The 24,610-nt window shown below is 30.2% G+C and overlaps 4 protein-coding genes across 10 annotated transcripts; 1 reads left to right on the top strand and 3 right to left on the bottom strand.

Annotated features, from left to right (window-relative positions):
• Positions 1-5,332: 5,332 nt before the first annotated feature.
• LOC127251068 (uncharacterized) lies at positions 5,333-9,493 on the bottom strand. Of its 2 annotated transcripts, XM_051274628.1 has the most exons (3): positions 8,798-9,493; positions 5,701-5,852; positions 5,333-5,433 (listed from the first exon to the last, which is right to left on the bottom strand). In XM_051274628.1, the coding sequence occupies exons 1-3, from the start codon at positions 9,007-9,009 to the stop codon at positions 5,426-5,428; spliced, it is 372 nt and encodes a 123-aa protein (XP_051130585.1). In that variant the 5' UTR covers positions 9,010-9,493; the 3' UTR covers positions 5,333-5,425. The 2 variants fall into 2 exon arrangements, with proteins under 2 accessions (XP_051130585.1, XP_051130584.1); XM_051274627.1 differs by having other exon boundaries at positions 5,430-5,852.
• LOC127251067 (uncharacterized) lies at positions 7,904-8,804 on the top strand. 2 transcript variants are annotated; one of them, XM_051274625.1, is made up of 4 exons: positions 7,904-8,154; positions 8,296-8,370; positions 8,442-8,517; positions 8,611-8,804. In XM_051274625.1, exons 1-4 carry the CDS (start codon positions 8,110-8,112, stop codon positions 8,715-8,717), a joined length of 303 nt encoding a protein of 100 aa, XP_051130582.1. In that variant the 5' UTR covers positions 7,904-8,109; the 3' UTR covers positions 8,718-8,804. The 2 variants fall into 2 exon arrangements, with proteins under 2 accessions (XP_051130582.1, XP_051130581.1); XM_051274624.1 differs by having other exon boundaries at positions 8,237-8,370.
• A 1,621-nt stretch (positions 9,494-11,114) lies between the features above and the next one.
• LOC127250867 (splicing factor U2af small subunit B-like) lies at positions 11,115-13,846 on the bottom strand. Of its 5 annotated transcripts, none has more exons than XR_007838794.1 (6): positions 13,532-13,846; positions 13,148-13,316; positions 12,468-12,594; positions 11,939-12,376; positions 11,561-11,817; positions 11,115-11,460 (listed from the first exon to the last, which is right to left on the bottom strand). XR_007838794.1 is itself a non-coding variant. In XM_051274309.1 (5 exons), the coding sequence occupies exons 1-4, from the start codon at positions 13,766-13,768 to the stop codon at positions 11,959-11,961; spliced, it is 951 nt and encodes a 316-aa protein (XP_051130266.1). In that variant the 5' UTR covers positions 13,769-13,846; the 3' UTR covers positions 11,115-11,460; positions 11,939-11,958. The 5 variants fall into 5 exon arrangements, 3 of the variants coding, with proteins under 3 accessions (XP_051130266.1, XP_051130264.1, XP_051130265.1); XR_007838795.1 differs by having other exon boundaries at positions 11,561-11,718; XM_051274309.1 differs by lacking the exon at positions 11,561-11,817.
• Positions 13,847-18,750: 4,904 nt separating this feature from the next.
• LOC127250866 (enolase-like) lies at positions 18,751-22,636 on the bottom strand. The gene is made up of 16 exons (XM_051274305.1): positions 22,452-22,636; positions 21,852-21,915; positions 21,511-21,575; positions 21,377-21,424; positions 21,143-21,229; positions 20,976-21,056; positions 20,608-20,790; positions 20,326-20,400; positions 20,182-20,244; positions 20,022-20,099; positions 19,744-19,938; positions 19,586-19,636; positions 19,423-19,511; positions 19,264-19,315; positions 19,130-19,186; positions 18,751-19,013 (listed from the first exon to the last, which is right to left on the bottom strand). Exons 1-16 carry the CDS (start codon positions 22,515-22,517, stop codon positions 18,933-18,935), a joined length of 1,335 nt encoding a protein of 444 aa, XP_051130262.1. The 5' UTR covers positions 22,518-22,636; the 3' UTR covers positions 18,751-18,932.
• Positions 22,637-24,610: the final 1,974 nt, after the last annotated feature.

The following is a 24,610-nucleotide window of genomic DNA, read 5'->3' as shown; positions in this document are numbered from 1 at the left end:
GGGAGATGGAGTATAATATTTTAAATAAAATAATTATTAAACTTAATCATTTTTAAAAGAAATACTCCCCCAGGCCTCAGACCCGAGTCTCTCATTTTGTTAGAGATACTGTATTTTAATTAGGGTAGATTAATAAATAATTAATAATAAATTACGATATTATTTTATTATTTTTATATAAGTAGTATTGTTGGTATTTTTAAACATTTTTTATATTGAATCTCAATAAAATATATATAATATGAATATTATTTTATAGATAATAATTTTTTATATAATACAAATAAATAAATAAAAATATTTATTTATAATCAACTTAAAACTAATTTTATAAAAAATGAGAAAGTTTAAATATGTAAAAATATTTATTTATCGAAGAGAACAATATATATAAAAAAAGATTTTCAAATGAGTCCCATGTTTAAGATTATAAATTTAATTAAATTGATTTTTTTATTTACTCCCTCCGTCCTATAACTAAGTATCCATTTACTTTTTGCATATTGATCTTTGGATATTAATTATTATATCAAAACGTATTACAAATTAAGAAAAAATTGCAAAAATATTTCTATTAGTGTCTTATAATACTAATATAATGACATTTGTATAAAAAATTATACAAATATAAAAATATTTTTAACGTTAAGTACAATGACGCAAAAGGTAAATGGATACCTTGTTATGGAATAGAGGAAGTATTAAATATTGTTAAAATGAATAGAAAGTTATTATATTTTATGAGATGGATAAAAAAAAAATACTCCCTCCGTCCCACATAATTCGTCCCTATTTTTTATTTTCGTCCATCCCACATAACTTGTCATTTCTATTTTTGGAAATATAATTATGCACTTTAATCGCATTTTAAATTTTAATTTTTTTAATTTTTTTAATTTTAATTAAACTATTTACTTATCTTAATCTATAATTATTTTTACTAAATACTAATTATATACACTTCTTAATTATTTTTACTAAATACTAATTATTTTTACTAATACACTTCTTAATTACTTACTAATTATACTTTATTTAAATTTTCGTGTCTACAGTAATACACTCATATTACATTGGATGGAGAAAAAAATATTTTATATACATGCAAAAATGTATATTTATGCAGAGAAATTAACATAAATTTCTCATTTATTAGTTTGGTGAAATTTATGAATGTGACTGGACAATAGACTGCAATTGGACTACCGCAACTGCACGGTTTACTTTTTACCGGTTAAATTCACTGCCGGCTAACAATAAAATGATTATATCATTAGTAAAATTGGTAAATTGCATAATATATATATATTTTTATTTTTAAGTAAAAATATACACTTTTTGTTTAGGTGAACGAGTTATATTTATTTTAGGTCTAAAGATTAAAAAATATTGTATTATAATAATAGTCCGTGGATTTTATGTTAAAAGTTAAATTTGCCTTTCGACTTTATTTGTAATGGAATGATATTTGTGTAAATAAAGGAGTGTTTGACAATTAGTTGTTAGCTGATTCGATTAGCTCGTTTGACTAGTTGAATATATTAATTGTTTGTGCTAAAGTGTTTGATAAAATAACGATTTTGCATTGATTGTTTATATGTAAAATGTAATTAAGGATATTATATATATATATTTAATTGAACTTTTTTCGGTGGATAGATTTTTTTTAGAATTTTATTATTAGTTATTAAAAATTAGGAGAATTTTATAAAATATTAATTTTTATTATTTTTAAAATATTTTGTAAAAAATTAATGTAATTTTATTAAAAATATATATATTTTTCCATTAAAAATAGTATAAATATATATATATATATAAATATAAAATATATTTTTTCAAAAAGCGCAACCAGTCAAGAGCTTGGTAAAAATGTCAGCAACCTGGTCACTTTCTTGGATGTAAACAGGTAGGATGAACTTCCTCTCGTAGTGATGTCTGATGAGGTGACAGGCTATTTCTATGTGCTTAGTTCTCTCATGAAATACCAAGTTTTCAGTGATGTAGAGAGCAGTCTGATTGTCACAATGCAAAGGAATATGGGCGATGACATTAATCTTGAGGGCCTCAAGTAGGTTGAAAATCCATAGTAATTCACAAGTAGCCACTCATACTTCTGTATTATGATTTAGCTGTATTATGACTTAGTTGTAGAGATGTTAATTGTACAATATTTTTTAGCTTTCCAAGATATGAGATTCCTTTAAAAAAAACACAATAATCTGTAATCGACTTCCTAGTGTCTACACAAGCACCCCAATCAACATCTGCACACGCTTCCAACTACTGTGAAGTTCCAGATTTGTAATGAAGTCCATAGCACTGTGTGCCCTTAAGGGTCTGTTTGGTTGAAATGAGGGGAGGGGAGGGAAGTGAACTTAATAAAAGGGAGGGGAGGCGAATGGAGAGAAGAGAATATTAAAATTGTAATAGCGTGTTTGATTCATATGGAAGGGAAGAGAGGCGAGGAAAAATAATATTTTTGTGTTTGGTTAGGCACGGGAGGGAAAGGAAAATAGAATAATTTTACTATTTTGCCTATATATTATATAAATAACGAAAAATAAAAATATTTAATAAAATTTGATTAATTTATTTATAAAGCATGACACAAAATTTCTTTGTCTAATATAATAAAACAAAAACTATATTATAAAACATCGGAAGAACAAAACACCATATACATAATGACCGATCTGCGTGCTTCGGGTGGACATTCAATAATCGCTCGAAGTTGGTCTGGGTTATTAATAAGAAAACAATATATCTGAGCCCATCGTGTTGTTTCAATTCCACATTCCTTAATCAAATTCCAAGTTTCTTCTCCTGAAAGTGGACATAATTTGCTATTTACTTTCTTTTTCATTATTGCATTACCGTGTTCTATTGTATGCACTACTTCTTTTAGTCATCTCCCGATCTCCTCAATTTCATTAACTTTCTCCTTGAACTTCTTCGGTTTCTTGTTTTTATTTCCACTAGTTGCACCACGAATATTACTTTCATGAGTTGAGAAATTGTCCATATCATCATTAGAAAAGACATCATTCTGATATAAAGTGACTTTATTCTGAGAGACAAAATTGTCTATGTCTTCAATGCTAAAGAAATCTTTTTCAGTGGTTAGATGTTGACGCCTTCTTATCATAGATGCAGTTTCAACACCCTCTCCCGTTGCTCGATCATTACCATAAAGAATCACCATTTTCGCATAATTGGAAAATGAGTATTTTTCCAATATGCAGCTTTAGGTTTTGACTGCAAAAAAGTAAATGAATTAGTCACACAATAATTATAAGGTAATAAGATCAAGTTCAACATCTACTTCAACTATAAGATCTTCGTTGGGATCTGTTGGATTTTTTGTCCATAATGATCCACCCCATTATACACAATACACACCTATTCTTTACGCAGCCCAAGAGCATTTGGCCTAAACCCACAACCCAGGCCCATGATCCGCTTACCTCTTTCTCTCGCCCGTGATCCGCGCCCATTACCCGGATGGGATCCGCGTCCCTTTGCGAGGCTTGATCTGGGCCGTTGATTCTAGATCTAAATCGTGGCCATCCATTGCTTTGCCTTGAGTATATATATATTGAGAGAGAGAGATCGTGACTATCATTCACTCTATAATATTTCTCTCTCTATATATCCTTTCGCCCTCTCTCTAGCTCTCCTCTCTCTCGCTCAACTTTTCTGGCCCTCCATTCCGGCGACGATTTCCGGTGGTTCTTTGACGGTTGCTTTCCTCCTATCTGTGGAGCTCATTTGCATGGTTGTTTTCCCCTGTGTTGTTGTGTGGAGTCGCAAAGGGCTCTATCAACGTGTAGGCTTCTGTTAAGCCTTGTATTTTTGGTTTGTGGGGATATATGTCTTGTGTCGTGGGTTTTAGGCCGGTGCTTTTGTGTTCGTCGCGTTTGTTGGGTGTGTTGTAGTGTGATTTTGGTTTTCCGTGTTGGTTGGGGCTAAGCCTTCAAAACCAAAACTAGTTCAAGTTTTATCTTGCTTTATTTACTCGATTTCTTTAATAAAATCGCTAGATCCGTTCGTAAATTTCATAACAGGATCTATGGTCATAAGGTAATTGTGAATAATACAACATGCAATAATGATTTGATTTTGTGCGTTGATTCTATAAGTAGGCTCTGTGGAATTTGATAAAATTGCAAATCTTTTTTTTTTCTTCAGTACACCAAACACTCTTTCGATTGCATTGCGTAATGATGCATGACGAAGATTGAATAATTCTCTATAATTTTGAGTCGGATTCCATGTTGAATATTCTTTCAAATGGTAACGAATCCCTCTATACGATGTAATAAGTCTTTTTGTCAACATAAAACCAACATCAACAAGATAATATTTTCCTATAATTAACACAAATAATCAATATAATTATTTTCAATCAAATATAAATAATTAATATCACTTATCATATTAATTACCTTGAGGTATTTTGAGTTTATCTTTCACGTGTTAATGCATTTTTAATAATTCTTGAATTAGAAGCGGTGTCTTTCCATCCAGTAGTAAGCACATAAGTGAACTTTAAGTCAAAAGTATATGTAGCTAACACATTTTGTGTTAGAAAATCTTTTCTACCACGATATCGAGGAGCAAGGGTAGAAGACACCCACACAATCCTGACATTATATATTTTTATTAAAATAATATAAAAATTTTAAAATTATATAATTGCATACTAAGTGTTATTACCTTAAAGTAGGAAAAAAATCTACTACTTCTAGAGACTTCGGAAGGAGTAGTTGAGCCATTAGGTTGCATAAGAAACTTTTCTTCTAGTTCAATGATAGCTTTCAACACTTGATGGAGATGATGACTAATCGTGTCATTAGAGCGACGAAACCAAAAGTTAACTTCACGGATTTTAGCATTGTGGGCTGATATTATAAATGGTTTTCGGTACTTGTTCTTCCACACTTGACCAATACGTTGGTTGCAATCCACCATCTATTTCTAACATTCGACACAATGATATGAAAGTTTTCACCATCTATTGAGACTTGACATTCATGAGGTAAACCCAAGCAAGTGCTTCTACTAAAATCATCAAGTACAGTCAAAAAGTATTTAGCTCTACTAGTTTTGTTGGCCGAATGCTATCGATGAAGCCTATGAAGCATCCATATGAACAAGATCAAAACATGCACTTGCATTAGAAAAACTCAGTTCATAAGGGAGGCATTTCTGTTTTACCATATGGCATGCATCACAATGTGAATCAACACAGTTATTGTCACTAGGACTTGATAAAAGATGTTGCAATACTTTGTTTGAGAGATGCCCCAGCCGTTGGTGCCAAGGAAGACCTTTCTTCACTGCACACACCTTCAATTCACTGTTCATCACCAAGTAGTAAAGATGGCCTTTATTAATCCTTCTTCCCAATACTTTTTGCTGCTTAGAGTCCTTTATAATGCATCCATTATGCATCAAAATTACAGAAACATCAGGATCATGGTTCGCTGGATCAGCCGAGTCCGGTCCGACTCGGCCAATCCGGAAGGACCTTTTCGGTTCGTAAAAAATATCCGATATTTGACAAAAACTCTCCCATCATTCATATCTTATCTATAAAATCGATTATATCTTATTCTTACCCTTTTTTTCTACTTTTTATTCATATTATTGTACCAATTCATCTCAATTCGACCAAATTGGAGAAGAAACATTTACCTGGAGAACGAGGTGTTTTAGTTGGATATTGCGGTGTTGGAAGGTGGATTTTGGAATCGTCGGTGTTGAGGAAAAATTGGCGAAGAAATTTCGCTGCTCCATCGCTCGCTGCTGGTCTGTGTGCTGAAGAACAAAACTGCCGTTCTGCGTCGCTGAAGAAGAATCGTGGGGAAGAAGTGGGAAAGAAGAAGTAAAAAAATAGGGTAAATTTAATTATTATATTATTTTAATTAATTTCAATATTTATAAATATAAGTATAAAATTAATTATTTTATTGAAATTAATTTTGAATTATTTTTGATTAATTTTTTTATTAAATTGATAGGTTTAATTATTTTAGATTTAATTATTTAGAATAATTTGTTTAATTAATTGATAAATTCAGTTTAATTATTTTGGATTGTATTTAATTTTTATTTAATCTATATAAATTGAGTTCATTAAAATTAATATTTTAGAATAACTTATAACTTTATTATTTAAAATTAATATTATTTTAGACAAAATTTGTATTAATTGTAAATTTATTGTAAAAAATTAATATTTTAACTAGATTTTTTATATAAACAAATTAGTTATCTAGTTAAATTTTTGTATAAGTTTGATTTATTAATAAACTAATGTATAATTTGTCTATTTAATTAATGAATTACTATTTATAAATATTTTAACAATTGTATTATTCAATTACATAGTTTGTATAAAATGGCACCGCACAGAGATATTGGTTGGGATCATGCTACTCCTATCAGCAACGATAGAAAATAAGCAAAATACAATTATTATGGTAAAATTGTTCACGGCGGAATTACTAGGATAAAACAACATATAACACATGTTACAGGTCAAGTTGAAGCATGCACGAGAGCTCCAAAAGAAATAAGAGAGTTATTAAAAAAATACTTGATCCAAGAAAAAAGTATGCAAGCAGCACATAAAAAAAAAAGTTAGAAGCATTACACAATTCCATTTGTTTGGAAGATGATTCTGATGAGGAAGAATATAAAGTTTTTGAAATAAATGAAGATAAAATAGATGCTCTTGAAAGAAAACACTTAAAAAGAGCAATGGCTGAAAGCAGAAATATGGAATTTATGGAGCAGCAGCGTAGACATTCTGTATCCGGAGATCTACCAAGCTTGAATTTTATAGCCGGTATATTTATTGAATTTATATAATATATTTAAATACTAGTATATTTTTTTTGAGATAACAATCATATATGATCATATTTTTTTTTTTTTTTTTTTTTTATCTTTGTAGGAGGAAGCAACTCGAATACAAAATGATGTAAAATAAATTTTTTCGAAAGCTCTATAAAAAGACAGAAGGTTTGCATAAAAAAAAAAAAACTTGATCCATACATGTTTCAATCGAAGAATAAGTGTTTTCAAAAGATAATGCAAAAAAAGTGGGTTGAGCAATTTCAAATTTTTTTCATTTTAATGCAATACCATTTCACACTGCCAATAGTGGTCCTTACTACCAAACGATGATTGACACGATTGCATCGGTTGGACCTGGAGTTAAAGGACCTACTGTAAACAAATTGGTGGTGAATATTTAAATGACGAGATGCAAGAAGTTGTACAGTATGTTGATTCTTTAAAGCAGAAATGGAGAACATACGGATGTACAATTATGTGTGATGGTTGGAGTACTCGTACAAACCATCCAATCATAAATTTTATGGTGTACTGTGATAGAGATATGATATATCACAGTTCGGTTGATTGTACAAATAAGGCGAAGACTGCAGACTTTGTCTACACCCTAATGGATAAGATGGTTGAATCAGTAGGGGTTGACAATATTCTACAAATTGTAACTAATAGTGAAGCTAGTATGAAGGCGGTTGGGAAAAAACTGATGAGGAAAAGAAAGCACATTTTTTGGTCTCCATGCGCTGCGCATTGCATTGATTTGATGTTAGAAGACATCGGAGATATATTGTCAGTGAAAGATACGATAAAAGAAGCCAGAAGAATTACAGAATTTATATACAATAGTGATAAAGTGGTCAATTTGATGAAAACATATACGAATGACCGAGATCTGTTGCGACCATGCATAACAAGATTTGCAACCGAGTTTGTTGCAATGGAAAATTTTTTGAGATATGCAACCGATTTGAAAAGAATGTGTATTTCTAGAGAATGGGTTAAGTACAATAATACCTCGAGGAGAAGACATGAAGCCGGAGATATATCAGACTTGATTTTGAATGAAAGATTTTGGAAACGGATACGCCGAGTTTGTGGGGTCATGGAACCCTTAGTGAAGCTTTTAAAAGTAGTTGATCAAGATAAAAAAACCTACACTACCTATCATTTATGAGGCAATGGATAGGGCAAAAATGGCAATAAAAACCGCGGTGAAAGATTTTCAACAATATTGGAATATCATCGATGAAAGACGGTATAGTCAATTGCATCAAGATTTGTATACAACAGGTAATTATTGTTGTTACTTTTCTATTTTTATATTGTGCTAATCGTTTGTTTTATTTTTTAATTTTATATACATTTCATGCAGCTTATTTTTTAAATCCTAATCTTCAATACTCTGGCACTTGTAAATTTGATTCTTCGGAGGTTCGAAAAGGAGTAAAAGAAGTTATCAAAAGACTCGAGCCAGATTTGGATATACAAGTAAAGGCTATAAATGAGGTAAAATGTGTGAAATTTATAAATAATATATATATTAATTTCTAATAATTTTATCATTATACTGTCTATAGATAAACACATTTGTTAACAAAATTGGAGAGTTTGGAAGCGCCCTTGCTATTAGAGTTGTATCTACATCTTTACCAGGTATGTATTATAAATTTATCATTTAACTATATTTTTAAACATACTTGTTATAAAATGTTGCATTATTAATAATTTTTTATTTATTTTTAATAGCTGACTGGTGGAATATGTACGGTGATGAAGCTCCTAATTTAAGAAAAATTGCATTAAAAGTTTTGAGTAAGTTGGTCTTTCAAGGTCTTCATCTTGTTGAAATATAAAGCCATAGACATTGTTTTGTTGCAGATTGACAATTTCTCTCTTGGTTTTATAAATAAGTGGTATATTGTATTGTATATACCTGTCCTTGAGCTGCAGCTCCCAAAGTTCAAAACTCGTATTGCGCAGTCCAAATGCAACAGTGATAGATGGAGAAATGGAGTTCAGCAGCCAACCCAATACCATATTGTCAATCATTTTCCATTGTGATGCAACAATAGGATCTGCTGGTCTTGGAACTTCTCCAGTGATAAATCCATCTTTTCCTTTTGCTGAGAGAACTCTCATAACCATCTTGCTCCATATAATGTAGTTTGTCTCTATAAGTTGTTGGGGGAACCAAGCTCATTGATGGTTGATCCGATAATGACAATTCTAGATGAGCCAATGAGATAACAAATGGATTTCCAGAGAAGGTGGAACCAAGAACCCCTGAAGTAGGGTTCTGCTGTGTAGAGAGTTGACTTGCTGTATCAGGAGACATGGGTAGTGCTAAAGCATAGGTAGATCGCCGGAGAATTTAAGGAGGACGATCGGAAAAGGATTTAGGTTGTGCCGGAGAGCACAATGATGATGATCTTCTATTCTTGTCAATACTTTGAGTGAGCGGAAAAAATATTTTATATATTTAATACAAGGCATAATTGATTTTTAAAAAATGCTCAAATTTCTAAAATTCTGTATAAATAAAGTGCCTCTTCACCTTTGCATCTCGTTACATCTTTACCCTATTTTGTTCCTAGCAATCTCATTTCAACCCATTGCTTGTATCTATTCTACTGTGTTTTTTTAAAAAAATAAAAAATAAAAATACTAATATTATTTTAAGAGAAGCTACATTCAACTACCACTTTATAATATATATATATCCACTAAATTTATACTCACTATTATTATTATTTTTTGGCAAGACAATATAAATATATATATCCACTAAATTTATACTCACTATTGTTATTATTTTTTGGCAAGACAATATAAAATTAAGTTCAATATTTTCAAAACTATCTTATGATTTCATAAATTCTTTGTTAATGAATTTTAAAATTTTTATTACTAAAAACAAATATATTCATTTATCTTATATTTAACTTTAAAAAAAATAAAAATATTCTTAAAACTAGAGAAAATAATTATTTCTTAATATATTTATTATTTTCTTAATACTAAATATAAAAATAATGAATATACTTTTAATTTAAAATATTTAAAAATAAAATTTTTGAGAGTTTCCAATTTAGAGAGATGCAAGATAAGAACGGCCAAAGAAATATTAGCTCAGAGTTTATAAAAACTATGAAAAAATTTGACCCAAATTTAAAAATATAAAAATTTGGCTCAATTTTATAAAATCACATAAATTTTGAATAATTTTTTATTGAGTTGTTTATTTTATTTTATTTGTCCCAAATAACTCTTACACTTATATATATATAACTCCTACACTCTTACTCTATACTTTTCAAACATTATATTTATTTCTAAATATATCATTACTAACATATTCAATTTATCAAAATTTTAATCGTAACTCATTAAAACTCGCATCTAATTCAAATTAACATAAATTGAAGTACTTTTTCATCCGGACCAAAGTCCTACTTCTTCCTTCTCATATTTTCCAATTTCTTTTGTTCCAAAACAAATGTGTCATTTTTTAATTTCCTCGCTGTATTACCCATCTAACGTAACAAATATCCTTATAAATTATAATATATTACATATGTTGTTATTTTTATACTACACAATACTAATTAAATTATTTTTGTCATTTTTAATACAAATCAATATAATATTAATATTAAATAATCTACTTACAAAGCAAATAGCAGCTCTTCTTAGAAAAAGGTTAGAATATATATTTTGACTTATTTAAAAGTTCCCAACAAATATCTGTTTTTTAAATAAAATTTATTTTCATAAATGATTCGATATAATTCAACATATTTACAAAATCATTCAACATATATTTTTCTTTAAAAAAAGCACAAAATAATTGCCTTCCCATTTAATATGACAAGTTTTATCCTTCAAATACTTTAGGTGTGTTTGTTTGGAGATTTTCCCCAAAAACTATTATTCATCAAAATCCCGTCAATCTAAAATATCAAATCAAAGCACTTATTTCTTTTTATATATATTATATTAAAAATTAATCTTGCATTCAAAATATAACATCACATCAACTGACATTTATATCAATCATACCGCTATTTCAATTCAAGAATTTTACTATTCAAAATCCCAACTCAAAATCCAAATCCCCAATCAAATTCAACACAAATACACACATTGATGTTCAACTCTTAAAGCAAACAAGAACATCAAAGAGACCTTCATTGCTGCACAAGTTCTTGAAAATAAATATTTTGAGAGAGAGAGAGAGAGAGAGAGAGGAGTAACAGGAACAAAGTAAATTCTAGGTCCAACAGCAGATAAAAGAAACATAAATAATCTTCAAGGCACACATAAAATCATCATCTATCACACACAATTCCTAGAAATTCAAGGGGTGCAAGAAAACATTAAACACAATCCAGATTACAAGCCACAAGAAGTACGAACCCGTGCAACGAAATCAAGAGTCGAAAAGATCCAATCCCCCTCGGGCACTAGTCCTCCTGCCATCACACACGCTGCAAATCTTCTGTCTGTTAACAAAACTGGCCAACAACCTGTATGTATTCAAATATAAATATAAGCTGGCTACTACAAAGTGCTTGCCCCGGCAGGAGTTACCTGACCCTGCAAAACTTACACAGACATCTGTATTAAATCATTCGAGAAAAATAAAAACACAATTGCGCAGCTAAATACGATGTTTTACATATAGGTGGAAGCTTACCTACTTGAAATGTTAGGTCGGGGTTTCTAACAATCGACTGCTCTAATGGAGAAAAAGGATAATAAAGTGAGGTAGTCAACACAAACTAAACCTTTCTTCGGCTATCCTAAATGATCTGTACCCGGGATTTGCCTGTTTACCTAAATCAAGAAATTTTCCTGTAGGGGGAGGGGGGGTGCAATTTTTAGGGTTTTAATTAGTACTTTTGAATCATCTGCCTGTATTTTGAAAGAAAGAAAACGGTGAATCATCCGCACCTGCACAGTGGAAAATCGGCAATAAGCCATTTCTCCAGGCAGATCGAATTTAAACACGACCGACAATAAAATCAAAACTAACAAAATATAGAAATGAGTCAAGAAAGGATACAACACAAACCATGAAACTTGCTCGGGGCTTCAATAGTCATTATCCTCATTTTCTGGCTCCGATGTCCGAGCATTATCATCGAAGAATTGGCCATCATCATGAGGGACGGCGCCCTGAGGAATCTCGTTGGGTTTACAGTTAGTGTCCTTGGCGGATTCAGCAACCTCTCTTTCCTTGTTCCATTGCTCGATTTTCGCCCTTCTCTCGACACTACTCTCCCTCACCGGACTCCTGTTTCTCCTCCCACCTGGGCTCCTGCTCCGCCCGCTTCTCCGGCCTGGGCTTCTGCTTCGGGGCCGTCTGCCTCTGTCATGGTGGCGGTGATCGCCCCTCCTTCCTGATCCATGACGCTCGTCTGGGTTACGACGGCGGGGACTTCGGCTTCTACTTCTGCTTCGGTCGTGCCTACGTCTGCCACTCCTCCGGAACAATTGCTGCCTCAACTCTCTTCAGATCAATGAAAATAAATATATATAAATTATAAAATGTAGATGCGGCTTAAAGAGAAGCAGAAAATGTATTTTCTAAACTAGGAGACCTGCTTATCTTTTTCAGATGCATAAAGTTACAGTATCCGCCACGATTGCACACATTTTCTTCGTACTGCCTACAAGTCGCCTCGCGAAAATCCGTCACAGGGGAGAAGTCAGCAATGATAGGCCGACCTAAAGCATGTAAAGATTAAATTAGTCATGGCACCTCAGGGACTGCTAGAAGTAGAACATACAAAGGGCATTTAATGAGCAACACAAAATACAAAATGCAAGTCGAATAAAATGAACACTGCCAGACTCCACCATCACCTCTAAAATCCCATGAATTCTTCATCGTTCACCTACAAAAATTCATTCTTGAATCTTTTTTACTGACTCCAACTAATCTTAATTATAACTAGCTTCTTACCACGTCTGGTATAAAGGACAAAACAACACACTCGGCATCCAACAGAAATTAAAAAGCTTAGCAGACTAATAAAGGGCCATAATTATAACACTAAAGGAAGAAATAATGAAAGGCATTGTCTACCAATACTTTACTTTCAACCTCTAAAAACCTATATGCATAGTACCCAACCACTACTTTCCGGTCTAAAAAATTCAAATTGAAATTCAAATCAAGAACAGAAATCCAAGATCATCTAAAGATTGTGCAGTGAGATGCAAGAAGATGCATTCATTGATGCGTTCAGAAATGAGGTAATGGAAGAAGGAAAACCACCTTCATAAGACCTCCCGATTAGATTCTGCAGCGCATTTTGCGCTTGGTCTTCCTCCCTAAACTGCACGTACACATTACCCACCATGTGATCGGCTAAATTGTCGCAGATGTTGAGGCTCTGAATGTCGCCGTACTTGCTCAGCTCTTGAAACAAATCTTCGTAAAAATCCTATCGACGACAAACAAACAAACAAACAAACATAAACCACAACTCTGGAGAAAATTAAACAAATTAATAGTGCTGTCTTCTTTCTTCAGTTCTGTCGCAAGCCCTAATCAGAAGGAGGGAAGGTCAGTCATTCCCCTCTCTCTCTCTCTCTCTCTCTCTCTCTCTCTCTAACAGAGATCCAGGAAGGAGCGAGGCATAGATAGAGACAGACATACCTCAAAATGAGATTGGATCTTCTTGGGGTCAATAGGCTGGCCCTGAGGATCGACGCCGGGGGTGATCATATCTGGACGCTGGTACATGTTGGAGAGTAGCAGCGTGGGGCTGATGCTGGGCTTGGTGTGGAGACGGGAGCAGCGGTCGCCGTGGCGGCAGGCTCCGATCTTGAAGTAGAAGGGGCAGTTCACACGGTCCTTCTCGGTCCCGAAAATCGACGCCAAGTGCTCCGCCATTTCCCCACCGCCCTTCTTCTTCTTCTTCTCCTTGCCTTTCCCTTTCAAACCAAATTAGGGTTTCGGGGCCTAATACTGTTTTCACACTTACGATTTATTATTATTATTATTATTATTATTATTATTTTCTAATACATATTTCCAAATTTAACCCTACACGGTCATGGTTCGAGTCATGTTGATTGAGAATTTGCATATATTTTTTGCTAGTTGAACTTCAACTTGTTCTGTGGGCTGGGCCGGCCCAACTAAATCCACTTTAACGAATTTGGGTTTGAGTGAATTTTTATATAAAAAAAAACTGTTATAATATAAAAACATTCAAAAGTATCTTTTAAATTATTAAAATTATAAAATATACTATATAATAATGTAAATGTATTTTATATTAATTTTTAAATTTATTTTAAATGTTTATAAATTATATTTAAATTTTTAAAATTATCTAATTTAATAAAAAATATATATAATTATTAGATTCTATTTCTTAATTTTAATTTAATTATAATATATAAGATAAAAGTAAAATATAATTAAATTAAATAAGACTCACAATAAGGTTCATAATTGAGCTTAAGTCCAAATTTGCTACTCCATTCATTCCCGATATTATATCAAAGTTACTGTGATCATAGAATTTTAAAAATGATATAATTAGTAAATAATTACAAATATATTAATAAATAATTAAAATGTATAATTGTTTTCCAAAAAATAAAAGTAATACCATAAGATATGAAACCGACAGAAATAGAAAATATCACACTATAAGTCGGACGGAGGGAGTATTATGTTAATCAATCCACTATTAATAAATACATTTACTTTTTAAAATTTCATTAAAATTAGTTAATTTACGTCCGACATAAAAATTGAGAAAATAAATATTTTATTAAAAAAATAATAAAAATAAAAAGATAGTTGAGAGTATTCTAAAATTTTAATTAAAAATTAAAATAAATAAAGAAAATAATAATAATAAATATTGTGGTATTTATTTTAAATAAATATTGAATTGAGAGTAATAGTTAAATATTATTTTAACAAAATTAGTAATAAAATAAATTTAATTTCTGAACTAAAATAAATAAATTTAACGAACGAAAAAAATATTATAATATAAATAAATGTTTAACACAAATTTTGAATGAAATATTATTTTCTTTAGTCATAAACTAGAATTAAATGGAAAAAAAAAATTGATTTTGACAGTTTCAATTTTGTTTACTACTAATGTCTAATGATGAATTATTTTTTTAATTGGGTTTCAAGGAATTAATCTATTTCAATTGACAATCGTCACAAATTAAATGCAACAATTAGTACTCCGTCACAAATAATTGCAACATTTCTTTTTTTATCTGTCTAAAAAAACAAATGTTACACTATATTTGAAAATAATGAAAAATATATTTAAGAATAAATCTTAATAATTCATGTAAGTGAACTTACACCAAAATAACAAATACTTCCTTTTATAATACTTTCTATTTTAATATATCCCACATTTTCTATAATAATTTAAAATATATAAAAATATATATATATTGACTACATTGTTATTTCATCACGTTATTCAAATAATTTATACACCACCCACATTTTTCATATAAAAAAACTAAATATTGCACCATATGTGAGACGGACAAAGTACATCACAAATCACAAACCTCCGATTACAAATATATTAGTACAACAGAATTTTATGGTACTCCCTCCGTCTCAGATACCGTGTCTGCTACACTGTAGACACGGTATTTTAGGAGGGGTGTAATTAATAGATAATTAAGAATGTATTAGTGAAAATAATTATCCTATAATATAAATAATTATAAATTAAGATTAAGATAACTAATTAATTTAATTAAAATTTCAAAAATAAAAAAATAAAAAGTTTAAAATGAGATTAAAGTGTGTAATCATTTTCCAAAAAAGAAAAGTGACATGGTATGTGGGACGGACAGAAACGGCAAAGTAGACATAGCATGTGGGACGGAGGGAGTACTATATAATTTACTACTCCTTATATATGGAAGATTGATCAATAGCTACTAACATCACACAAATTATAATCATATCAATCCTTGCACAATATATATGATATCATAATACAAATATAATAAACCCTGTCCCGGTACAAGATTGTCGTTTACTTTTTGCACGTAAATTTTTTAATATTAGTATTATAATTGGTTGAAGTAAAAAAGACAAAAATGCCCTTATTAGTATTGTGTAATATAAAAGTAATGACATTTGTGTAATATAGTATATTGTAAGTTGGAAATGTATTTATTATGTTAGGTATGTAGTACAATTACTTAATTAGGAAATTGTAACCTTGTTTTGGGACGGATGAAAATGAAAAATGACAACTTTTCAATGAGATTGGTGAAAATATATAAACTGATAACATATAACATTGATCTATGCATCATATTATCATTGAACTCAACACATAAATATATATATATATATATAATATGTCCAGTATGAGTTGCCCGGTGGTGCGGAGAAAAAACTTATAAATATAAGGTGTAATCAACATCCTAACTAATTCAACATATAATTCAATAATGTCTTTATATGGTCAAATAGCTTCTTTTTTTTTTTAATAAAAAAGAAAAAGGGAAAAAAAAAACCATTTAAAGGCTAAATTAAGGATGTATTCAATTAGAATTTTATTTGATTATTTTGAATTTTAAAAAGTCTGCATTTCTGTGAATTTTCTTAATTTACAGAGTTTATGTTGAGTTTGATGGATTTTAATAATTGATTTAGATGAATTTTTACATATTTGATCTTGATGTATTTATATGGATTTCATAGGTATGAAGAATAATTTTTTTATTGATATATATAATTATATAAAATTATATTAAACACAAGTTTCATAAATATAATATATTTATAATTAAAGTTATTATATATTAATATTTTATAAAATAAAATAAATAAATAAATAATACATAATTATTTATAATATAAAAAAATATTATAACATATATAACACTGTTGTATTCTATATTAATATTTTTAATTTTATAATTTTTAGTATTTTATATTATCATTCAATATATCAAATTATTTTTATATATTTTGTTAATTATTATTATTTATACTTTCTCCTTCCCATAACAAATTATCCATTTTTTCTATTTTAGTCCGTCCCGTAACAAAATATTCAATTCCTTTTTTAGTAATTGTACTATCTACCTAATATTATAAATACCTTTACAACTTATCATATATTACACAAATGTCATTGCATTTATATCACACTATACTAATAAGGTTATTTTGGTTATTTCTACATTATTCCTACTACATATCAATATAATATTAATATACCTTAAATTACATACAAAAAATAAATAGATACTTATTTAAGTGACAGCGGAGTATAATTTTTTATATAAAAAGTAAATATGTATATAAATAAAGTAAAAATTATAATTTACGATTTTTGTAAAAAATAATATTAAAATAAAAATGTAAATAAATATAAATTAACGGTTCAACGAAAAATATATAAATAAATATATATTCAACGGTTATCGATATGACAACATAGTGTATTCGATAATTGAAATGGGATAACAGCGCATAAATGACAATATATTATTTTCGATAATTGAAAAGAAAAAACGAAAATAATATATATTTATTATGATAATAATATCTTTTAAGTATTATATTTATAATATAAAAATATATTTTTTCAAAAAAATTGATAATAATTCGCTAATATATTTTATTTTAAAATTATTATTTTTATTGAAAATTAATATTAATAAATATTATCATATTATTTATCACGTATACAACAATAACGATAACAATAACAATAACAATAACAATAACAACAACAACAACAATAATAATAATAATAATAATAATAATAATTTTAAGAATCCATCAACATCTCTACTTATCATGAGAGATTTTATACCTACAAATTTTTTTTTATCAAAATCCAATAAAGCCAATAGATTTTTAAAGTTTATGGATTATTGAATACTCAAGATTTTAAAAGAATTTAAAATTTTAAAAACCTTTAAAAATCTGGATTAAATACCTCCAAATTTTTAAAACTTTTAAAAATACTGAATACCACCTAAATTTTTAAAAATCCAATTTGAATACACCCCTAAATTCAGCACAATGTCATCATCATTCATACCAGCAGTGGCAAGTAGTGGCAGAACCAAAACTGGAATAAAAGGGGAGCTTTTTTTTTTTTTTAGAAAATTCGATAAACTGAAAATCACTATAATAAATATATATACCGATACCATACAGAAATTTTAATATATTATCGATATATACTATTTCATACTCAAATACTAAAATTTAAAATAATGATTATGATACCAATATATAAAATTATTAGTATTATACCCATATACTAAATACTAGAGATTGCTTTAATATATAGTGAAAATATCAAATTATATGATTACCATACTAAAAAATTTCAATATGATATTAGATCATATAGAAAATTTTGATATATAGTACAAAAAATATTTTTTATATCAAAATTTTATTAATTTTTTACTATATATAATTTAAAATTTATATAAATTATACTCCCTCCGTCCACCAAATTTATTCTCACTTTTCTTTTTAGTTGGTCCACTAAATTTATCCCATTATTAATTTTGACAAAATCAACAAATCAATATTTAATTATTACTCTCCAACAGTTATTTACAACAAATATCACTAACTTTATTACATTATCTCTTCCGTTACTTTACTTTTTAACTAAATTTTCAAAAATACTCTCAACTACCTATCACTTTTTCAATAAAATATATATATATTTTTTTTAATTCACGCTGCAAGCCTAAATGGATTAGGGAGTAATAAAAAACCAAGGGATGGAGTGGGGTGGGGTGGGGGAGGGGGGCCGGAGCCCCCTTGCCCCTACCTAGTTAGGCCCCTGCATACCAGGCAATACGAAGAAATACACCATGCAATGTTCACAAACAAATTCAAAATAAACGTTAAAATCACTGGCCCTTATCGAAGCCATTAAATATGAAACCCTCCACACGACAACCAAATGTCTACAAAAAAACTTGCTGTTATTAGTTATTACCAAATAGGTCTCAGTTGTTCTAAGCCGAGGGGATCCTCGTCGCGCAGACACAAACGACGCTTAATATGGCTCGACAGGTGCACGGAAGCTGGCCCCGGCATATACTGCATCGGAGCCAAGCTCCTCTTCGATCCTCAACAGCTGCAAACATCCCATCCCGATATCCATGTAAGAACATAGTTATTGGAGATAAAAAACAACCGCCAATTCGGGAAAAGAGTTCATAAAAAAAGGCAAAAAGAACTTTCGAAGCTCACCTGGTTATATTTCGCCAGACGTTCAGATCTGCAAGGAGCTCCGGTCTTGATTTGGCCCTGTGGAAGTACGTCGACATGCTGTGTAAGTACGAGTTATTACAGAGAAGAAATGGTTGCGATACACATGACATTACCGTAGCCAGTCCAACCGAGAGATCAGCAATGAAAGTGTCCTCCGTCTCCCCGCTGCATCGGGAATAAAGTTTCATTAACTAAATGGGCAAAAACTGGTTTCTAGATCGGAAAAATCATCGACAATATGCGCACAAAAGGGAAATCTTTGAGTTTCGTACCTGCGATGACTTGCCATTACACCCCAGCCAGCGCGCTTGGACATTCTTACAGCTTCGATGCTCTCCGTCACTGACCCAATTTGGTTAACCTGATACCCAAAAGATGTCCAGATTAAAGAATTATTTCAGTTCTTGGGAGTGAAATCAAACGACGTAATAATACCTTGAGGAGAAGGGCATTGCAGGTCTTCTCATTGATTGCCTTTTCGACTCTCTGCATAAATGATCAACTAAGGCTGTAAGGAAGCTGCAAACTCTATGGAATCTTGTCAATCGAAGAAAGAAAGCACCGCCAAAATTTTAATTAACAGTTTTGATCACCTTCGGATTGGTAACAAGAAGATCATCACCCACAATCTGTACTTTGGCACCAATTTCTGTGGTAAGCTTTGCATAGTGCTCCCAGTCATCCTGATCGAATGGATCTTCAATCGATACAATAGGGTACTCCGACACAAATGACTTGTAGAGATCCTTGAGTTGGTTGCCGGAGATCTTCTGTGAGCCATCGTTGTTCTGCCAAGGCACAGTAGAAGTATCAATGGATCCTGGTCGACATTGTGTAGAAGTATCAAGACTACATCGAAGCAGTGAATTACCTCTTCCTTGAAGTTTAAGTCGTAGTTTTTGTCTGAACCATAAAACTCAGAAGCAGCAACATCCATTCCAATCACAACCTTTGCAAGGGGATTACGTCTTAATGCTGTATATAGGGGAAAATAAGCCTAAAAAGAGGTGGTTAAGGGAATAAGAACTCACTTTTCCGGTGTAACCTGCTTTTTCGATCGCTGTTTTAAGCAATTCAAGACCTTCCTTGTTCTCCTGAAGAAGCAGTCAAGAAGAAATGTAAATATCGAAATGAAAACCACACCATAGGTCCAATACCGTCGAAATATACATTACCTGAATGTTGGGAGCAAACCCACCCTCATCACCTACATTAGTGGCATCTTGGCCATATTTCTTCTTAATAACAGACTGCAATTGAATCGGAGCAAGCATTTTAGTAACAAGATAAAATTTTAAAAAGTACATGCACTCAGAGTTCATCAGCGTATGATTGTGGCTGGCGTTGGCAAAACAAATACAGCCAGCACAGGAGTTTCAAATTCATTTAAAATTAAGTAGTGATAGAGAAATGATCTACAAAGCCATAAACAGAACAACAGAAAAAGAGGGACTTGCCTTCAAATTGTGATAAACTTCCACACCCATCTTCATGGCTTCCTTAAAAGAAGATGCACCGACAGGAAGAATCATGAATTCCTGCATGGCGAGTTTGTTCCCAGCATGCGATCCACCATTGATTACATTGAAAGCAGGGACGGGGAGCACCAGTTTCTTGTTCCCAGCTAGGTTGGCAATGTGCTGAAAATCAAAAGGAGAAAGCATGTATAGAAGTAAAAATCCAGTAATATTGGACAAAGTCTAAGCCAGAAAAATAAAAAAATAAATAAAATGCAATCACTTGACCAAAACGTTGAGTTATAAATTAAATGGCAACTAATACACAAATTTGTGTTATAAATTAAAAAGGATCTTCGACAATGTACCTTGTACAGGGGGATATTGAGGGCAGCTGCTCCAGCTTTGCACACAGCCAGAGAGACAGCGAGGATAGCATTTGCACCGAGCTGCGGGATCAGATACATGAATTAACAAAAAAATTATCCCATAAGATGAAACTGGTATTACCCAATCGCAGATAAGAGTAAAATACCTTTTGCTTGCACCATCCCCACTCATTCTGAGTTCCATCAAGCTGTTGAACCATGAGATTATCGATACCAACTTGATCCGTTGGATCCTGCAACAAAATCAAACAAGACCCATTTTTGGAGAAGTTTAATCATCTAAAAATTTAAGTCTCGATCGCACCTAAGAAATAAATGTTAACCAATTCAAAATACATGTTAGGAATAATAAGTCTTTGGAGCTTCTAGCACAAACCAACCTTTCCAACAAGAGCGGGCGCAATGATGCTGTTGACATTGTTAACAGCCTGCACAAACATAAAGAAAGCATAGAAACATGAGTTATTTGAATTGGATTTGTGATTGGGAAATGTTGATCGATATCAAAACCAACCTTTGACACACCCTTGCCAAGGTAATCTGATCCACCATCTCTAAGCTCTAGAGCCTCATAAATACCTAAAGAATTCAAATTATAAACATAAAGCATCTGGTAAACAATTTAAATTTGTGAGATATACGCATGAATAAGATTTATCACAATGCTATGCATCAAAGTATTTCTATTAGGAAGTCCTAAAAGAAGGATTTAGAAATTCCATTAATCATTTCAATGCTCCTCAAATCATAGTTATCAAATGAAGAAGTACCATTAAGCATAAGCACTAAAATCCACAATGACAAAACAGAACAAAGGAATGATGAAAAAATCACAAGCACTTAAACAGATCTTACCAGTTGATGCACCGCTGGGGACTGCAGCTCTAGCGAAAATTCCATTAGCCAGATGAACATCAACCTACACTCGATCCAAACCAACAACCATTAACACGATTTAACAAATAACTCGAGAATGAAATTTCATGTCCTCCGAGCACACATATCCATAAATCAAACGAATCTCATTCTGAAACAAATCATAAACACAGCCAATTCGAACTATAATCACTTCAAAATGAAATCGAACGTACGAGATACAACATCCAAAATCAACGAATCTCATTCCGAATCAAACTATGAACACAATCGGACTAAATTCACTTCGAAATGAAATCGAACGTAAATCAGACAAATACACAATATCAACCAGTATCCAAAATCAACGAATCTCATTCCGAATCAACCCATAAACACAACCCGATTCGAACTATAATCACTTCACAATGAAATCGAAAGTAAAGCACGCAATATCAACCAACATCAAAAGCCAAACGAATATCATTTCAAAACAAACCACAAATACAATCCAATTCGAACTACAACACTTCAAAACGAAATCAACCGTAAGTCATACAGCATCAACCAATATCCAAACAAAAAGACGAAAATACGAACCTCAACCGTAGGATTGCCACGGCTGTCGAAGATCTGGCGGGCCTTGATGCTCTTGATGGTTGTCATAGCAAGAAAAATCAACTAGATCTAGATGGCGCAGCGATTAATCAGAGGAATACTGCGATAGGGAACACTGACGACTGAACCAAAGCGCTTCGATGTTCTCTAGACTGAAAATCGCTCGATATTTATACCAAGGGTAAGGGTGTGTTTGGCATAAATTTCATTTCTCTTGTTATATACATATAACAGTATATTCATTTTAATTTTTTTTTTAATTTTTTTTTTTATTTTTTACTATATAAAATAATTTAATTCTTTTATACAAATAAATTGTTTTAGTTTTTTGTATATCGTATTTAAATTATTATTTAAATAAAAAAAATTAAAACTAGAATTACATTAAATTAAATAAATATATAATCACTAATTAAATATTATATTATATATTTGTGTTGAAAATTTCTTATTTGATTCATTATATTATTTTTATCAATTATTTTATCACTATATTATTTTTTTCAGAATAATATAATTTGACATTATATTTTTATAAATTCTTTACTTTATCAAATATAAAAATCAAATTCTTATTTATGTTAAATTCCTTTTCTATTATTTTATTTTTAATTATTCTTTTCGTTTTTATTTTATCATATATCATGTTACAACTTTTATTTTTGTTTATCCTACATATTATATCATTTTTTTTTGAAAAAAATTATAAATTTTAATTGTATTTTAAATTTTATAATTTATATATTTTTTTTAATTTTAATTATACTAATTAATTATTTAATCTTAATTTATAATTATTTTTATTATATTGTAATTATTTTTCTTAATACAATTTTTAATTATTAGTAGTTTTTTTTGTTTTATTATAAGTAAACACACTGCCTGAGGGTTTAAGTAGAGTTGGCAATGTTCGATTTGTGTCGGGTTCGTGTTGGGTTGAATATTTTAAATGAGATAAATTACTCAACTCTAGTCCAATCCATTTATTATCGTGTCGTATTCGGGTTGACTCGTATTGACCCATATACATAATTAAATCGATTTTTTTATTTAAATTAAATAATTTTTATTGTGTTGTCGTGTTATGTTAGTTTTTATTGGTTTGAGCTTAAATTAGGTTGAATTATTTAAAATTGAATTTACTTTAAATTAATTTATGAAAAAATTAATAAATTATGATTATTTTACATATATAATAAATATATTATAATAGGATTGTCGTGTCGGATTCGAGTTGAGAGTTTCAACCCTAACTTGACCCGTTTATTATCGCGTCAACCCGTATATTTAATCGAGTTAAAATTTTTGACAAAAACTCAATTATCTCGTGTCGAATTATATCGGATTGTCGGATTGCCATGTCGAGTCAATTTTTGACAACTTTTAACTCTAGGTTTAAGCTTTATTGCAACAATTGCTTTTGCGAAGCTTAAAGTTCACTGCGCTCACAGTTAAGTAATCACAGTGTGCTGCCACCGTACGGATTTGATCCCAACCGTCCATTTTGACCATCTAGAATTCATATTTACTGTGGGCTACCATTGTCTCACTCTGACCCCTGTTTTCCTTAAACAAAAATTAAATATTATATTTCCAAAAAATTATTTTAGCATAACAAGATTTTGTTACTGATTTATTATTCGATATTATAGTAAATTTCTAAAAATAAATATGGCTGTGTTTGCTCATTTTTTAAACAATATATATATTTTTATTATAATTAATTTATTTTTCCACAAAAATAGATGAGTTTGTTTACTTCTTTAGTATTTCTTTTTACTATTTCAATGTATTTTTAAAAAAAGAAAAAATACACACAAACAAAATTAAAAGTAAATAAATATATTGTATTCAAATTTATTTTTTTGTAATTTAAAATATTTTATTAATTGAATTATATATATGTATATATAAGAACAATTAAAACAAGTCCATTGAGCCAAAGCCCAAATATAATTATAATGCATAAGCCCGTCTGTTTAATCTTTTCACAAAAAAATATATAAATTAATTTTTTTTTTTTTTTTTTTTTTTTTTTTTTTTATTTTTTTACCTTAAACAAACATACAATTCTCGTGTGTTCACCCCACCCACCCATACGATTCTCAATGATTCTTATTAAAAAAATATAATATATATAA

This window comes from Andrographis paniculata, unplaced genomic scaffold, assembly GCF_009805555.1.
Source record: "Andrographis paniculata isolate CXL003 unplaced genomic scaffold, ASM980555v1 Contig38END, whole genome shotgun sequence".
Lineage (NCBI taxonomy): Eukaryota > Viridiplantae > Streptophyta > Magnoliopsida > Lamiales > Acanthaceae > Andrographis > Andrographis paniculata.
This window is presented reverse-complemented; position numbering and strand designations above follow the sequence as displayed.

Bases quoted from the DNA above. Each gene is read 5' to 3' on its own strand.
- LOC127251067 (XM_051274624.1), top strand. From the start codon at position 8,043: ATGGATAGGGCAAAAATGGCAATAAAAACCGCGGTGAAAGATTTTCAA. The intron at 8,155-8,236 runs GTAATTATTGTT...CATTTCATGCAG, and splicing joins TCAAGATTTGTATACAACAG to CTTATTTTTTAAATCCTAAT. The intron at 8,371-8,441 runs GTAAAATGTGTG...TACTGTCTATAG, and splicing joins AAGTAAAGGCTATAAATGAG to ATAAACACATTTGTTAACAA.
- LOC127251068 (XM_051274627.1), bottom strand. From the start codon at position 9,009: ATGGTTATGAGAGTTCTCTCAGCAAAAGGAAAAGATGGATTTATCACT. The intron at 5,853-8,797 runs GTATATACAATA...ATTCTTCTTCAG, and splicing joins GAGCTGCAGCTCAAGGACAG to CGACGCAGAACGGCAGTTTT.
- LOC127250867 (XM_051274309.1), bottom strand. From the start codon at position 13,768: ATGGCGGAGCACTTGGCGTCGATTTTCGGGACCGAGAAGGACCGTGTG. The intron at 13,317-13,531 runs GTATGTCTGTCT...TGTCGTCGATAG, and splicing joins AGATCCAATCTCATTTTGAG to GATTTTTACGAAGATTTGTT. The intron at 12,595-13,147 runs GTGGTTTTCCTT...TACATGCTTTAG, and splicing joins AATCGGGAGGTCTTATGAAG to GTCGGCCTATCATTGCTGAC.
- LOC127250866 (XM_051274305.1), bottom strand. From the start codon at position 22,517: ATGACAACCATCAAGAGCATCAAGGCCCGCCAGATCTTCGACAGCCGT. The intron at 20,100-20,181 runs GTGAGTTCTTAT...CCCCTTGCAAAG, and splicing joins AAGCAGGTTACACCGGAAAA to GTTGTGATTGGAATGGATGT. The intron at 19,316-19,422 runs GTACGAAACTCA...TTCCCGATGCAG, and splicing joins GTAATGGCAAGTCATCGCAG to CGGGGAGACGGAGGACACTT.